The sequence below is a fragment of the Chlorocebus sabaeus genome, chromosome 9 (genome assembly GCF_047675955.1).
Source record: "Chlorocebus sabaeus isolate Y175 chromosome 9, mChlSab1.0.hap1, whole genome shotgun sequence".
Taxonomy (NCBI): domain Eukaryota; kingdom Metazoa; phylum Chordata; class Mammalia; order Primates; family Cercopithecidae; genus Chlorocebus; species Chlorocebus sabaeus.
The window spans coordinates 102688352-102704349 of record NC_132912.1 but is presented as its reverse complement, the minus strand read 5'-3'; the positions used below and the strand labels follow the sequence as shown (position 1 = coordinate 102704349).

Here is a 15998-nt window from a genome sequence, read left to right as displayed (position 1 = left end):
ATAGCAGGAATTTTGATATGGAAATTAAGAGACAGGTACAAGACATCCCCATTTTACTACTGTCTCATCAGAGCGAGTTTAAAGGGAAGTGATTTAAAACAGATAGTCATACTTAGCCAGGCATGGTGGTATGCACCTATAGTCCTAGCAACTCAGGAGGCTGCGGCAAGAGGATTGCTTGAGCCCAGGAGGTGGAAGCTTCAGTGAGCTATGATCACATCACTGCACTCCAGCCTGGGTGACAGTGAGACCCTGTCTCAAAAAACAAAAATAAATAAATAAATACACATTAAAACAGGTAGTCGTAGCCGTCTCTCCATGATTTTCCAAGTATTTCTCCCTTCTTGCACTCTGATGAGATGAATGAACTATAAACTATAAACCATTTCAGTAAGTGTTCTTAAGTCCATTCTGCATAAACAGAGAAACCAGTAGTGTTCCATAGACAGAAGGTTCTGATCAATCCAATTTTGTGATGACTCAGTCATCAAAACAGTAGAAGTTATTAGGTGTGTTATTAATATGACTTGCTCTTTGGCATATGGCACAAAAGGGACAGGCTTGACTTCTTAAATCATGTACACACACCCCCCCTCCCAGAAAAACCTAGCAAACTTTTGTAACCCTTTGTGATAAGAATGGAATAATGAATTTTGACCTTAATCCTCAAAATCTATTTTGAGAATTTCTTTATTTTAAAATTTTGTTTTATTTTGTTTGTTTGTTTATTTGTTTTTTGAGACAGAGTCTCATTCTGTTGAGGCTGAAGTGCAGTGGCGTGATCTCGGCTCACCGCAACCGCCGCCTCCTAGGTTCAAGTGATTGTCGTGCCTCAGTGTCCTGAGTAGCTGGGACTACAGGCGCCTGCCACCACGCCTGTCTAATTTTTGTAGTTTTAGCAGAGATGGGATTTCACCATATTCATCAGGCTGGTCTCAAACTCCTGATCTTGTGATCTGCCCACCTCGGCCTCCCAAAGTGCTGGGATTATTTATTTTTTATTACACAAATTTTGTTTTATTTTTTTTAAAACACCAGGGTCTCAACGGTGTTGCCGAGGCTGGTCTGAAACTCCTAGCCTCAAGTGATGCTACCACTTCAGTCTCCTGAGTAGCTGGGATTACTTAACTTTAAGAAGTATCATTAGGATTAATAAGAGGCTGGGTACGGTGGCTCATGGCTATAATCCTAGCAGTTTGGGAGGCCAAAGGCAAGAGTATCCCTTGAGCCCAGGAGTTTGAGATCAGCCTGGGCAACATGGCAGGACCTTGTCTCTACAAAAAAATTAAACAATTTAAGAAAAATTAAAAAATTTAAATTAGCCAGGCATGGTGGTGCATACCAGTGGTGCATGCCCATGGTCCCAGCTACTCAGGAGACTGAGGCAGGAGCCTGAGTCCAGAAGGTTGAGGCTGCAGTGAACTGTGTTTACGCCACTACACTCCAGCTTGGGCAACAGAGCAAGACCTTGTTTCAAAAAAAGAAAGGATTAATAAGAGAAAATGCCACCATGCTCTGTTGTTTTGAGGGTTTCTTACACTTCACTTCATACTCAGTATCTACCTGAGTTCTGTATACTTTCTTGCTAATCAGTGTTGGGAAGGTAGACAGAAATAGATTAACAGATTACAGCAGGTACCCTATCTGTCCTTAGTCATAGCTCTCCCAGTGGAGTCTGTAGTCCATATCTGATGGAATGGAGAAAGGACAAGAGTGCAGTGGCTTCCGCTGAGCTGTTCAGAGGGTGTGGGTAGCATGGACTTTTCTTAGGAAGCGTGACCATCCGAGAGATTCTCAGAAAGAACCTGGCATCATGAGTCACCTGTCCGAAGACTGACTCAAGTTCAGGCCAGGACCTGGAATCTATAGATTTTATCTTGACTACCTTTTAACCAATTAAGCCTATTAAGCTTAAAGATGTAAGTGGAATCCAAAGAAAGAGGATGCAGGGAAGGGGGATACATTGGGAAAGACAGACTAGCACCAGATGTACTAATTATCCATGATTTTATCTTGTTCTCCTCTCTGTGATAATCTACTGCCAGTAAACACACTGACCGGGCAGCTTTCCTTCTATGCCTTTCACGTCTTTTTTAGCTCCGTCTTTTAATTTGGAAACACAAACCTTTGAGGATGGAGAAGTTAGTTATACCTATGCAATTTGTCTTTTTCTGGGAAACTTAGCTTGTGACACAAATTATTTTAATTTCTCTTTTCTATACATGACAAGTCACATCAACAGGTATTAATTTTACTGGTGGGAAACAAAATCACTAAAAAATGAAAGTATTGTTTTATGCCAGGTACAGTTTATCAGACTTGCATCTAGGCTTCCTGTTTTTCAAGTCTAGTGCTTGGGATGGCGCTTCAACTTCCTAGACTGAAAATCACTTTTTCCATTAGATCAGTGTGTCTGTAAATGAAATGTTGATGATGGAATATGTCAGGAGGGGATTTGGAAACCTTAAGAGTATATGGAGGCTGAGGCAGGAGAATGGCGGGAACCCGGGAGGCAGAGCTTGCAGTGAGCTGAGATCCGGCCACTGCACTCCAGCCTGGGCGACAGAGCGAGACTCCGTCTCAGAAAAAAAAAAAAAAAAAAAAAAGAGTATATGGGGCCAGGCATGGTAGCTCATGCCTGTAATCCCAGCACTTTGGGAGGCCTAGGCGGATGGATCACCTGAGGTCAGGAGTTCGAGACCAGCCTGGCCAACATGGTGAAACCTCATCTCTACTAATAATACAAAATTAGCTGGGCATGATGGTGCATACCTGTAATCTCAGCTTCTTGGGAGGCTGAGGCAGAAGAATTTCTTGAACCTGGGAGGTGGAGGTTGCAGAGAGCCAAGATTACACCAGTACAGTCCAGCCTGGGCAACAAGAGTGATACTCCTTCTCAAAAAAAAAAAAAAGTATATGGGATAATGTTTGAGATCTGTTGTGTTTTACCACGTGCCTTTTTAGTTCATGGTTGTTTACTTACCTTTAAGAAGTATCATTAGGATTAATAAGAGAAAAAATATGTATGTAATTTATAGATGTCTATATGTATTTAGAGCAGGCAGTGTAGCTTAGGGTATAAGAATTCTGACAGGCCTAAGTTTAAATCCAAGTCCACCACTTAATAGCTGTGACCTTGGACTAGTTACTTAAGTCTCTCAGCCTCAGTTTTCTTATCTACAAAATGAGGATAATAATATAATACCTACATCAGGGTGATTGTGAGGATTAGATGAGGTTGTACATGGAAAGCATATGGCAGTAGGTAAGCGCTCAGTAAATGCTAGCTTTCTTATTAGTCTTAACCTGGGCGCCTGGGCTTCGTTGATGTGCTTTGGGTATCTTGTTTCTGGGATAATTCTGTGAAGTTTTGTGTGTCTGTTCCCAGAGAGATTCTATGTGAAATCAGAACCACTGATCTTTGTTCCAGCAGGTGTCACCCTTCTTCCTTTTCCTGAAGCTATGTAACTGTTTTGGACTATTGCTAGTGTTTTGAGTTAAAAGATATTTATATATATATATATTTTTTTTTTTAATTTTTTTTTTTTTTCTTGAGACAGAGCCTCACTCTGTCGCCTAGGCAGGAGTGCAGTGGTGCAATTTCTGCTCACTGCCACTTCCACCTCCTTGGTTCAAGTGATATTCATGCCTTAGCCTCCCAAGTAGCTGGGATTACAGGCGTGTGCCACCACCCCTGACTAATTTTTGTATTTTTAGTAGAGACGGGGTTTCACCATTTTGGCCAAGCTGGTCTCGAACTCCTGACTTCAAGCGATCTGCCTGCCTCGACCTCCCAAAGTGCTGGGATTACAGGCATGAGCCACCACGCCTGACCTCGAGTTATATTTAAACTGAGAAACAAGTCTGTCTCTTGGAAGAACAATTAAAACAGGTGGCCCGTGCCCCTGACTATCCTAAAAAAAAACAGAGAGGAGAAAAGAAAGGTGGGGGGCAGAGGGGAGCAAAGAACAAAAGCAGTTAAGAGATTAGTACAAGGAGGATGGGCGCAGTGGCTCACACCTGTAATCCCAGCACTTTGGGAGGCCGAGGCGGGTGGATCACGAGGTCAGGAGTTTGAGATCAGCCTGGCCAAGATGGTGAAACCCCATCTCCACCAGCGCAGTGGCAGGCACCTGTAATCCCAGCTACTCAGGAGACTGAGGCAGGAGAATCACTCAAACCCAGGAAGCAGAAGTTGCAGCGAGCTGAGATCGCATCACTGCACTCCAGCCTGGGCGACAGAGCAAGACTCTGTCTCAAAAAAAAAAAAAAAAAAAAAAGAGACTAGGACAAGGAAAAGACAGAGAAAGAGGAGAGAAAAAAGTTAGTGCATATTATGACAAGTGATAGAATATCACTAATAATTGCCTCACATAACACAGAATGCTTATCCCTTGGCCATAACCTCATGTTTCTAGGTCACCTGTCCCCTCAAACAAAAGGCCAGTAGAAAATAAATTGACCAGTGGTATTTATCAGTCAAAGCACATGTGTTGTAAATTTGTGATGCCATGAATGTGAGCTCTCAGGAAGGAAGTTCTGACATGGCTTGTATGGAAACCTGAGTAAAATACTGTATGTGGTCAGGCTGCATAAAGCACGCCGTTCCCTTGGCATTTAGAGAGAGTCCCTAAAGGAGTTCGTGAGGAACCCAGGACTGCAGTCAGACTGCTCATATACGATTCTAAGAAGACCTGCATTCCTTCTTATCATTTTATTCGTAATGCATTTCCTGTCCAAATAAAAAAATCCAACCAGAGGGAACAAGCAGTGTGGCTGGGATTAATTGTGCATGAGGTGAAGGCTCAGGCTGACCCTAAGGGTCACCACACTTCCTATTTTTCTGTTCTCAAAATCTGGTCTTGCTGTTCCATGAGTTCCTCATATTGGTATTTCAGAAGTCTGGGAATGACCACTAGTTATTTTGGAGACACTGATCTAATGGAAAAAGTGATCCGTTCCTAAGGAATCACCTAGGATCCCAGGGGAATAGCTTGTATGACTCTTTCTGATGAAAAACAGAGACTTATGCATCAGTAACAGGGCTATAGAATAGGGGCATTGAGGCAGAATATGGTGACTCACACCTTTAATCTCAGCAGTTTAGGAGGCCTAGGTGGGAGGATCACTTGAGCCCAGGAGTTTGAGGCCAGCTTGGGGAGCAAATGAGACCCCATCTCCACAATTAAAAAAAAAAAATTAGCTGGGCACAGTGGCACACACCTGTAGTCCCAGCTACTCAGGAGGCTGAGGCAGGAGGATCGCTTGAGCCTGGGAAGTCGAGGCTACAATGTGCAGTGATTGAGCCGCTGCCTTCCAGCCTGGGTAACAGACTGAGACCCTACCTTAAAAAATAATAAAATGAATTTTAAAATAAAAAGGGCATTGAACTAAATAATTTCTAAAGTACTTTCCAGGTTCTAAATTGTATATGTTTTTGAGGATTCACCTTTACTATGTAGAAATAACCAATAAAATAGCAGTCCATCAGGTAATAAAGCTTATCAAAACAATTACCTTGCTGAAAATAGACAGGAAAACAAACCTTATTATATGAGTTCATGGGGTCTGGCAAAACCAGGAAAATATCATAATTCTACAGCTTTAAGAAAGCCAGTTCATAAAGCCAGCAGAGTGGGAGTTATGGCACGCTTTTATTCTTCCCCTTCACGAAGAGGCCCATTGTGTCTGAACAGCAGTCAATCACCAGTCATTCCATCTGGTCCCTGGTGCCCTGGGGCCAGAGTGGGGAAAATTACTTGTGGGTTTTTTTTTTTTTTTTTTTTTTTCTGAGACGTCTTCTCGCTCTGTCGCCCAGGCAGGAGTGCAGTGGCGTGATCTCGGCTCGCTGCAAGCTCCGCCTCCTGGGTTCACACCATTCTCCTGTCTCAGCCTTCCCCAGTAGCTGGGACTACAGGCGCCTGCCTGGATGCCTGGCTAATGTTTTGTAATTTTAGTAGAGACTGGGTTTCACCATGTTAGCCAGGATGGTCTCGATCTCGTGACCTTGTGATCCACCTGCCGCGGCATCCGAAAGTGTTGGGATTACAGGCGTGAGCCACCGCACCCAGCCTTGTGGTTTTTTAGGACCCCAACTTCTGACCAAGGGATAGGGGATAATAAGTTAAAGGAATATAGAAATACAGGACCAAGACCCTATTTTTGGGGGACATTAAAACAAAATAATATCAAATTTGTGAAAATATGTTGGGCACCTCTCTCCGAGTCTAAAATCTTATGTTAGGTGCTGTATAGTATATGAAAATACAAGTATCAGAATTCATGATGTAGACAATAATTTCTTTTCTAGGCTATAGACAGCCAAGATGAATGTGAGCTTCTAAGGTTTTTCAGAAAAGCAAGCCAAGGTTTCAGATGGAGAGAGAGTGTAACATGAGTAAGGCTTTGGGGTTAATAATGATGTGGCTTTGTAACAGTGAAAGCCCCCTTGTGTGGAATAGGGTCTCGTATCATAGGTGAGATAATATTGGATAGTTGGAGAAGGGGAAGGTTATGACTGGATAATCATGAATGTAAGTTTGCTTTGGGGTGAAAGCATAAGTCTTTTGGTAGCTGAGTAAATCTCTACAGAGAGTGTTCAGAGCAAATTTATATTTTGTATATTTTGTGTAATAAGAATAGGATTATTGGGGAAGAAGCCGTTAGCAGTAGGCTCCTTGTGCTTCATGGTAAAAGTTTGGCCTGGGGAGGGAGATGATAAAACTAGTATATTTATAATCTTGATTTGTCATGAACCATTTGGTAGACTTGAAGAAATAATGACCGGAGACAAGATTTAAAAGGGTGAGATGGTGGGAATTGGACCAGGGTCGTAGCATAGAGCAATTAGTAGAAGGAAGAGGCCGGGCACAGTGGCTCACACCTGAAATCTTAGCACTGTGGGAGACTGAGGCAGGTGGATCACTTGAGTTCAGGAGTTCGAGACCAGCCTGGGCAACATAGTGAGACCCTGTCAAAATAAAAATTAGGTATGGTGGCACATGCCTGTAGTCTCAGCTACTTAGGAGGCTGAGGTGGCACAATCGGTTGAGCCTGGGTGGTCAAGGCTGCAGTAAGCCGTGATTGCACCACTGCACTCAGCCTTGGTGATAGGGTGAGACCCTGTCTCCACAAAAAAAAAGAAAAAAGAAGGAAGAAATATTTTGAAAGAAGAAATTAGAAGAAAAAAGGAAATTAGCAGCAAAAGTCAGTTTGGAAAGCAGAATGTAATGAATTTATTTGGGAGTGGGAGTTGAAGAGTAATCATCATTAGCAAATGAACATCAAGGGCTTCCTATGCAAAAGGCATCATACCAGATTCTTGAGATACCAAAGAGAAGGTGCTACCTATCATTAAGAAACCTGTAACCCACTTGGGAAGATAAGATAGACTTAGGTTTTTTTTTTTTTTTTTTCCTTATTTATTTTATTTTATTTTATTTTTGAGAGACAGGGTCTTTCTTGGTCACCCAGACTGGAGTGCGGTGGTCCAATCATAGTTCACTGTAGCCTTGAACTCTTGGACTCAAGCAATCTTCCCACCTCAGCCTCACGAGTAGCTGAGACTACAGGCAATAGCCACCTAGCCTGAGTAGACTTAAGTTTTTTGTTGTTGTTGTTGAGATGGAGTTTCGCTCTCGTCACACAGGCTGGAGTGCAGTGGTTCTGCCTCAGCTCAGTGCAACCTCTGCCTCCCAGGTTCATGCCATTTTTCTGCCTCAGCCTCTCGAGTAGCTGGGGTTATAGGCATGTACCCCCACGCCCAACTAATTTTGTATTTTTAGTAGAGACAGGGTTTCACCATGTTGGCCAGGCTAGTCTTGAACTCCTGACCTGAGGTGATCCACCCACCTTGGCCTCCCGAAGTGCTGGAATTACAGGCGTGAGCCACTGCACCTGGTCTAATTTTTTTTTTTAATCAGGAGCGTATAAAAATCAAGAGCGTAAAAGATAACCCGGTTTTCCAATGTGCTTGACTATAAAATGACTCCTAGGATTTTGCCAGGTGCTTTGCTACCCAGATCTTGTTTTACCCAGGCCAGGTGCATTCCTTGAGCACGTCTGACTTGGGTACTGAGTGAGAAGGATATTTTAAGTATAAAAGTATAGGTAAGATTAACTTTAATCCTAACTGTAAGATTAAAATGGATAATCTACAAATGAATAGCTTATAATCAGATAATTAAGAGTTTGTTGTAAAACAATTGATTATAAAATTAGAGTAATTTTTTCAAAATTAAATCATAAATCATATAGAACTGAATTTTAATTTCATTTTTCCAGAAACATATACTGTGCCCTTATCCTTTCTTTACCTCAACGTCTACAATAAGACAGATGCTAACTGTTCAGCTTACATTTTGTGAGGATAACCTGGAAACTGGTTATTTTCAAAAACAAAAATGGTGATTATTGGTACCTTCTTTTAAGATCTCATTATAATATATTTTCAGGACAGGGATAGTTCAAGAAGGCCTCTGGAGAACATGATTGAACATTCATTGCCCATACCCTTCATCTCCAACACAGAACCCTTTACTGAAGATTTCTTTTTTTTTTTTTTTGAGACAGGGTCTCGCTCTGTTGCCCAGGCCGGAGGGCAGTGGTGCCATCATAGCTCACTGCAGGCTCAAACTCCTGGGCTGAAGCCATCCTCCTGCCTCAGGTTCTCAAGTAGCTGGGAATACAGCACTCACCACCACACCTGGCTAATTTTTTTTTATTTTAAATAGAGATGAGGTCTCGCTATGTTGCCCAGGCTGACCTTGAACTCTTCTGCTCAAGCAATCCTTCTGCCTCAGCCTCCCAAAGTGCTGGAATTACAGGTGTGAGTCACTGCACCTGGCCTCCTTGTATACTCTTAAAAGTTATTGAGACCCAAAGAGCTTTTTTGTTTTTTTGGGGTTTTTTGTTTTGTTTTTGCTTTTGAGACAGTGTCTTTCTCTGTCACAGTGGAACAGCCATGGCTCACTGCCAGCCTTGACTTCCCAGGTTCAAGTGATTCCCACCTCAGTCTTCCAAGTATCTGGGACCATGGGTGGGCACCACCGCACCTGGCTAATTATTGTATTTTTCCCAAAGAGCTTTTGTTTATGTGGGCTGTTTCTGTTGATATTTATCATACTAGCTATTACAACTGGGAATTTTTAAAACTTGTTTATCAATCCATTAAAAACCCATTACATATTAACATAAACAACATATTTTTATGAAAAATAAGTATAGCTTTCCAAACAGAATTAATGAGGAATGACATTGCTTTACATGTTTGTAAATCTTTTTAATGTTTGACTTACTAAAAGAAAACCAGATTCTATTTGCATCTGTATTCAATCTGTTGCAATATGTTGTTTTCATGGAATTATGTGAAGAAAATCCAGCTTTACACACATATGCAATGGGAGATGGGAAAAGGTATTTTAATAGTCTTTTCAATAACTGCAAATATTCATCGTTGATACTGCACCAAAATTCAACGGGTGGTGAGTTCTTATGAGTTAATTGCAGTGTGGGATCTGAAGCTACATCGGTGAACTTTCATAGTATTATACTAAAATTCATTAATCTGTCTTGCTTTTGGAGTGAATCTTTTAGCCATGAATAATTTTATACCAGCATGCGTTTGTCATTTGGGAAGTATTGATTTAGTTAGCTACGCAGTTATTCCAAATGTTGACCATTTCAATACACAATATGAAAAAATCGTATTTGTTACTATCTCATCAGAAGAATCTTTAAGTATGGGAAAGCTGCCAAGCCCGTGGTAGTAGATACAAGTTTTCCAAAATTCTGATTTTTCTCTTGGAAGTTGGAATTTTATCATTGGCAACAAATACTGTAATTTGTTTTCCTTGATATTTCAGACTCACTTTCATTTTGGAGGAAATGTCTGCCAGATATCTAAGTCTGAATAAACATAGTTGTCTGTTATTCATTCTTGCACATAAAATGGTGTTATGTGAAAATAAACAGATGGTTCAGGCATATAACTCAGTTACTCAAGTGCTTCTCTTCAGCCAGTAAAAGTGCTTTATGTGTAATTCCTATATTGTCACACAGAATATTACACAAGAATTGTTCTTAAGGGTTGAGATTTAACACAATGCATAATTTGTATTGCCTCTTAACTGAAACTGGCTTTTTAAAAAACTGTGAGTACATGGTTGTGAAGAATACGATGACCATACAGTGACTATTCATGTAATTTGTTGCTACTGCCTTTGCTTATGAATTGCCAGCAGTTTTTAATTAATTTAATTATTTTTTAAAATTTATTTATTTTTTTGAGATGGAATCTTGCTGTGTTGCCCAAGCTGGAGTGCAGTGGCGTGATCTCGGCTCACGGCGACCTCTGCCTTCTGAGTTTAATTTCTGCCTCAGCCTCCCGAATAGCTGGGACTATAGGCACATGCCACCACTCCCGGCTAATTTTTGTATTTTTAGTAGAGATGGGGTTTCACCATGTTGACCAGGCTGGTCTTGAACTCCTGACCTCAAGTGATCTGCCTGCCTTGGCCTCCCAAAGTGCGGGGATTACAGGCGTGAGCCATCGCGCCCAGCCATTTTATTTTTATTTTTGAGACAGGTGTTGCTCTGTCACCCAGCCTGGAGTGCAGTGGTGAAATCATGGCTCACTGAAGCCTCGATCTCCTGGGTTCAAGCTATCCTCCCACCTCAGCCTCCCAAATAGCTGGGACTACAGGCAGGAGCCACAATGCATGGCTACTTTTTAAATTTACTGTAGAGACAAGGTCTTGGCATGTTGCCCAGGCTAGTTTTGAACTGGTTTCAAGCGATCCTCCTGCCTTGGCCTCCCAAAGTGCTGGAATTTCAGGTGTAAGCCACTGCACCTAACTGGCCAGCAATTTAATCACCATTGCTTTTTCACAGCGATTACAAAAGTCAGCAGAGTAAAATATGTAGATAAAGTCTTAGTGTTATTATGAGAATGGTTTTGACCTCACAGATTATCTGCTAGGATCTTGGAGACCCACCCATAGGGTTCCATGTATAACTCTGAAAACTACAGGTTTATATAGCTGTTCCAATTCAATAAATTGTCAAAATTGTTCATGCTCATAAAACTCTAGGTATATATTTCCTTGAATTTGATAGCTGTTTAAAATGAGACGTTGCACTATTAGTCGTGGTAATGTTCTGCTGGGTGATGACTGAGGTCACCATCTCTGCTCCTCTTTTCTTTAGGTGACCTGGTGATTCTCGATGGCATTCCCACTGCAGGCTGGCTGCAGGGCCGAAGCTGCTGGGGCGCACGGGGCTTCTTCCCATCTTCGTGTGTCCGTGAGCTCTGCCTCTCCTCACAGAGCCGGCAGTGGCACTCCCAGAGTGCCCTGTTTCAGATTCCGGAATATTCCATGGGACAAGCCCGGGCCCTGATGGGGCTTTCTGCACAGCTGGATGAAGAGCTGGACTTCAGGGAAGGGGATGTGATCACCATTATTGGAGTTCCTGAACCAGGCTGGTTTGAAGGGGAGTTAGAGGGCCGAAGAGGCATTTTTCCAGAAGGTTTTGTAGAGCTCTTGGGGCCCCTCAGGACTGTGGATGAGTCGGTAAGTTCTGGAAATCCAGATGACTGCATTGTTAATGGTGAAGTAGATACCCCTATAGGAGAAGAAGAGATAGGGCTGGATGAGGATGAGGAAGAGCCAGGGACCTACGGGGTCGCCCTCTACAGATTCCAAGCCCTGGAGCCGAATGAGCTGGATTTCGAGGTCGGAGATAAAATCCGAATTCTGGCGACCTTGGAAGATGGCTGGCTGGAAGGATCCCTGAAGGGCAGGACAGGCATCTTTCCTTACCGGTTTGTGAAATTACATCCTGACACACGGGTTGAGGAAACCATGGCCCTGCCCCAGGAAGGCAGCCTCTCCAGGATCCCGGAAACTTCTTTGGATTATTTGGAGAACTCCTTAGGAGTGGAGAAGCAAAGACATGAAACCAGTGACCATGAGGCTGAGGAGCCTGACTGCATTATTTCTGAAGCACCCACTTCTCCCCTGGGTCATCTGACTTCAGAGTGTGAAGCAGACAGAAACTCTTATCAGGATGAGGGCACTGCTGCGGGGCCCCGGAGAAGCCCAGGCGTGGAGTGGGAAATGCCTCTTGCCACAGACTCTCCCACCTCTGACCCTACAAAGGTAGTCAATGGTATTTCCTCCCAACCTCAGGTCCCTTTTCATCCCAGCTTGCAGAGAAGCCAGTATTACTCTACAGCGGGAGGGAGCCACCCGCACTCAGAACAGCACCCTGACCTTCCCCTAGAAGCAAGGAAAAGAGACTATGCCAGCCTACCTCCCCAAAGAATGTATTCCCAGCTAAAAACTCTTCAGAAGCCAGTGCTCCCTCTTTACAGGGGCTCTTCTCTTTCAGCCTCAGGGGTAGTCAAACCTAGCCAATCAAGTCCTCAGCTCCACGACATAGCTAGTTATGCTAAAAAGCACCAAACATCCAGCGTTTACTCCGTCTCAGAGAGATCGGAGATGAAGCCTGGTCGGCAAGTCCAGGGGCTTGTTATGGAAGCAGCAACACATTCACAGGGAGACGGCAGCACTGACCTGGACTCGAAGCTGACACAACAGCTGATCGAGTTTGAGAAGAGCTTGGCAGGGCCTGGCACAGAGCCAGATAAAATTTTACGCCACTTTTCAATCACAGACTTTAACTCTGAGAAGGATATTGTTCGAGGTTCCTCAAAGTTAATCACCGAGCAGGAGCTGCCAGAAAGGAGAAAGGCCCTAAGGCCACCGCCACCTCGTCCCTGTACTCCGGTATCCACTTCTCCCCATTTGCTGGTTGACCAGAACCTAAAACCTGCACCACCCTTGGTGGTGCGACCCTCTCGCCCAGCTCCCCTGCCTCCCTCAGCACAGCAGAGAACGAATGCAGTATCGCCCAAGCTCCTATCTCGACAGCGTCCTACCTGTGAGACCTTAGAAAAGGAGGGCCACGGACATATGGGAAGGAGTCTGGACCAGACCTCCCCATGCCCCTTAGTGCTGGTGAGGATTGAGGAAATGGAGCAGGACTTGGATATGTACAGTAGAGCTCAAGAAGAGCTAAACCTCATGCTGGAGGAGAAGCAGGATGAATCATCAAGGGCAGAGACCCTCGAGGATCTCAAGTTCTGTGAAAGTAACATTGAAAGTTTGAGTATGGAACTCCAGCAACTAAGAGGTAAGTGATGAGGAAATAATATATACTTGTTTCTTGACACCCACAAGTCCCAGAAACAGCCTACCCATGCTTTTTAGGGATATGTTACCATCCTTGATGGACAAAAAATGATATACATTTTCATTACCTAGTTTCCTTTTTTTTTTTTTTTTTTTTTTTGAGACAGAGTCTCACTCTGTTGCCCAGGCTGGAGTGCAGTGGCGTGAACTTGGCTCAACGCAGCCTCCGCCTCCTGGGCTTAAGTGATTCTCCTGCCTCAGCCTCCCAAATAGCTGGGATTACAGATGTGCACCATCACCACACCTGGCTAATTTTTGTATTTTTAGTAGAGACAGGGTTTCGCCATGTTGCCAGGCTGGTCTTGAACTCCTGACCTCGAGTGATCCACCTGCCTCGGCCTCCCAAAGTGCTGGGATTATAGGCATGAGCCACCTTGCCTGGACTTTTTTTTTTTTTTTTTTTTTTTTTTTTGAGACAGAGTTTCGCTCTTGTTGCCCAGGCTGGAGTGCAATGGCAAGCTCTTAGCTCACCGCAACCTCCGCCTCCCAGGTTCAAGCAATTCTCCTACCTTAGCCTCCTGAGTAGCTGGGATTACAGGCATGCACCACCTTGCCTGGCTAATTTTGTATTTTTAGTAGACATGGGATTTCTCCATGTTGGTCAGGCTGGTCTCGAACTCCTGACCTCAAGTGATCTGCCCGCCTCGGCCTCCCAAAATGCTGGGATTACAGGTGTGAGCCATTGCGCCCAGCCTCACTACCTAATTTCTTATTTCATCACTATAGATAGGCTGTCTTGAGCCTCTGACTCTGTTTTGAGCCTATGACTGCTGTAGCCTCCTGACTTCATTTGCTGCTCAGATAAAGAATCTCAAACCTTGCCGGGTGCGGTGGCTCACACCTGTGATCCCAGCACTTTGGAAGGCTGCGGTGGGTGGATTGCTTGAGCCCAGGAGTTTGAGACCAGCCTGGGCAACAGGGCCAAACCCTGCTTCTACAAAAAAATACAAAAATAATTAGCCAAGCATGGTGGTATATGCCGGTAGTCCTAGCTACTCAGGAGACTGAGGTGGTAGGAGTCTTGAACCTGGGAGGCAGAGGTTGCTGTGAGCAATGATCACGCTACTGCACTCCAGCTTGGGCAACAGAGTGAGATCCTGTCTCCAAAAAAAAAAAAACAGAATCAAAGAATCTCATACCTCAGAAACACATATACCTCCGGGACATTTATGTCTCTTATTCTGCTATGGCTTCCATAACAGTGGTGCAGATGGGAAGTCCCTAAGTACAACTTTCTTTAATCAGGCTCTACTAAGCGCTAAAGACTTCCAGGTTAAGACTCATGAGAAAATTCCATGTTGTATCTTTGTTGTCCAGAGAGTATATTTCTTTTTTTCCTTTTTTTTTTTTGAGACAGAGTCTTACTCTGTCACCCAGGCTGGAGTATAGTGGTGAGATCTTGGCTCACTGCAACCTGTGCCTCCCGGGTTCAAGTGATTCTCATGCCTCAGCCTCCCGAGTAGCTGGGATTACAGGTGCATGCCACCACGCCTGGTTAATTTTTGTATTTTTTAGCAGAGATGCGGTTTCACCACATTGCCCAGGCTGGTTTCGAACTCCTGACCTCAAATGATCCACCCACCTTGGCCTCCCAAAGTGCTGGGATACCCACGCCTGGCCAAGGGAGTAGAGTTTAATAATAGTAATAGCTAACATTTATTACCATATTAGTAAGCATGTGTTAGAATTTGCTTACAGGAAGAGTATTCACAGCCACCCTAAAGGTACAGTGATAATTCATATGGCTACTGTATAGATGAGGAAACTAAGACATAGATATTGAGTAGACTCAAGCCTGTAATCCCAGCTTGGGAGGCCGAGGTAGGAGGATCGCTAGAGCCCAAGAGTTCAAGAGCAGCCTGGGCAACCGAGAGAGACCCTGTCTCTAAAATAAAAAAGAAAAAAATTAAATTAAAATTTGAAAAGAGATTAAGTGACTTGCCAAGGGAGTTGGGATTCAAGCTTATGTTTCTAACAAGTATAGTTCACCACTTCCTACCTGGAACACTGAAAAATTCAAATTCTTTCCCTTAATTTGGGAGTGATCAGCCTCTGGAGACTTCATTCATATTCACCAGACTCACAGGAGAAAAAATTTATAAATAGGAAGAGTACGAGAGGGAGGCAACCAACAGCAATTGGTCTAGGGCCCAAGAACATGAATGCATGTCACTTTTGGCTTGTGTACCAGAGACCTCTGAACTTACATGTCATCAGGAAAGTCAATAATAGAAAGCAACCCAGGGAGTCTAGGAATAGCAGGATACTAATAAGAGATAAAAGCAGAATGGTGATCCAGAGATCCTGGATCAAGATCATGATGGCCTACTGAGCACACATAGCTACCTCCCTCCGTTTCTACTTTAGGTCTGTAAAAGTGAATGGAAATAATAGAATAAAAAAATTCTAGTAAGAGTATTATTAGAAATCAAGTAATCTTCTGAAAGATGGATAGTAGTTGGTGTAGCAGAAAGAGAGGGAAACCTCTATTCAAAATATTCTCAGGAAAGGGCTGTTATGCACGTGGGCAGAGTTCTAAGGGAACTGCAGACTAAGAGATGGTGCGGTAGGAGGGGTCCTAGAGCACATTCGGTGTAATTGATTAGGGGATAGCTAGGGAGCCAGGCCTCTGGGTTGCTTGTACTGAACAGCAGGAGCATTTACCCTCAAGCTACAGCACAAAGTAGATGCTTAGACAAGTCCTCAAAAAGATGTTCATTTAATATGAGTACCTGAGCTCTCAGG

At 43.5% G+C, this 15998-nt stretch overlaps 1 protein-coding gene across 3 annotated transcripts in view; it reads left to right on the top strand.

Moving 5' to 3' along the window:
• Window positions 1-15998, top strand: part of DNMBP (dynamin binding protein) — a 120276-nt gene that overhangs the window by 41101 nt on the left and 63177 nt on the right. For all 3 annotated transcript variants that reach the window (XM_007963822.3, XM_038009433.2, XM_073019247.1), the window contains exon 4: window positions 11206-13194. In XM_007963822.3, coding sequence (XP_007962013.3) covers window positions 11206-13194 — 1989 coding nt within the window. The remainder of the gene's footprint in view (window positions 1-11205; window positions 13195-15998) is intronic.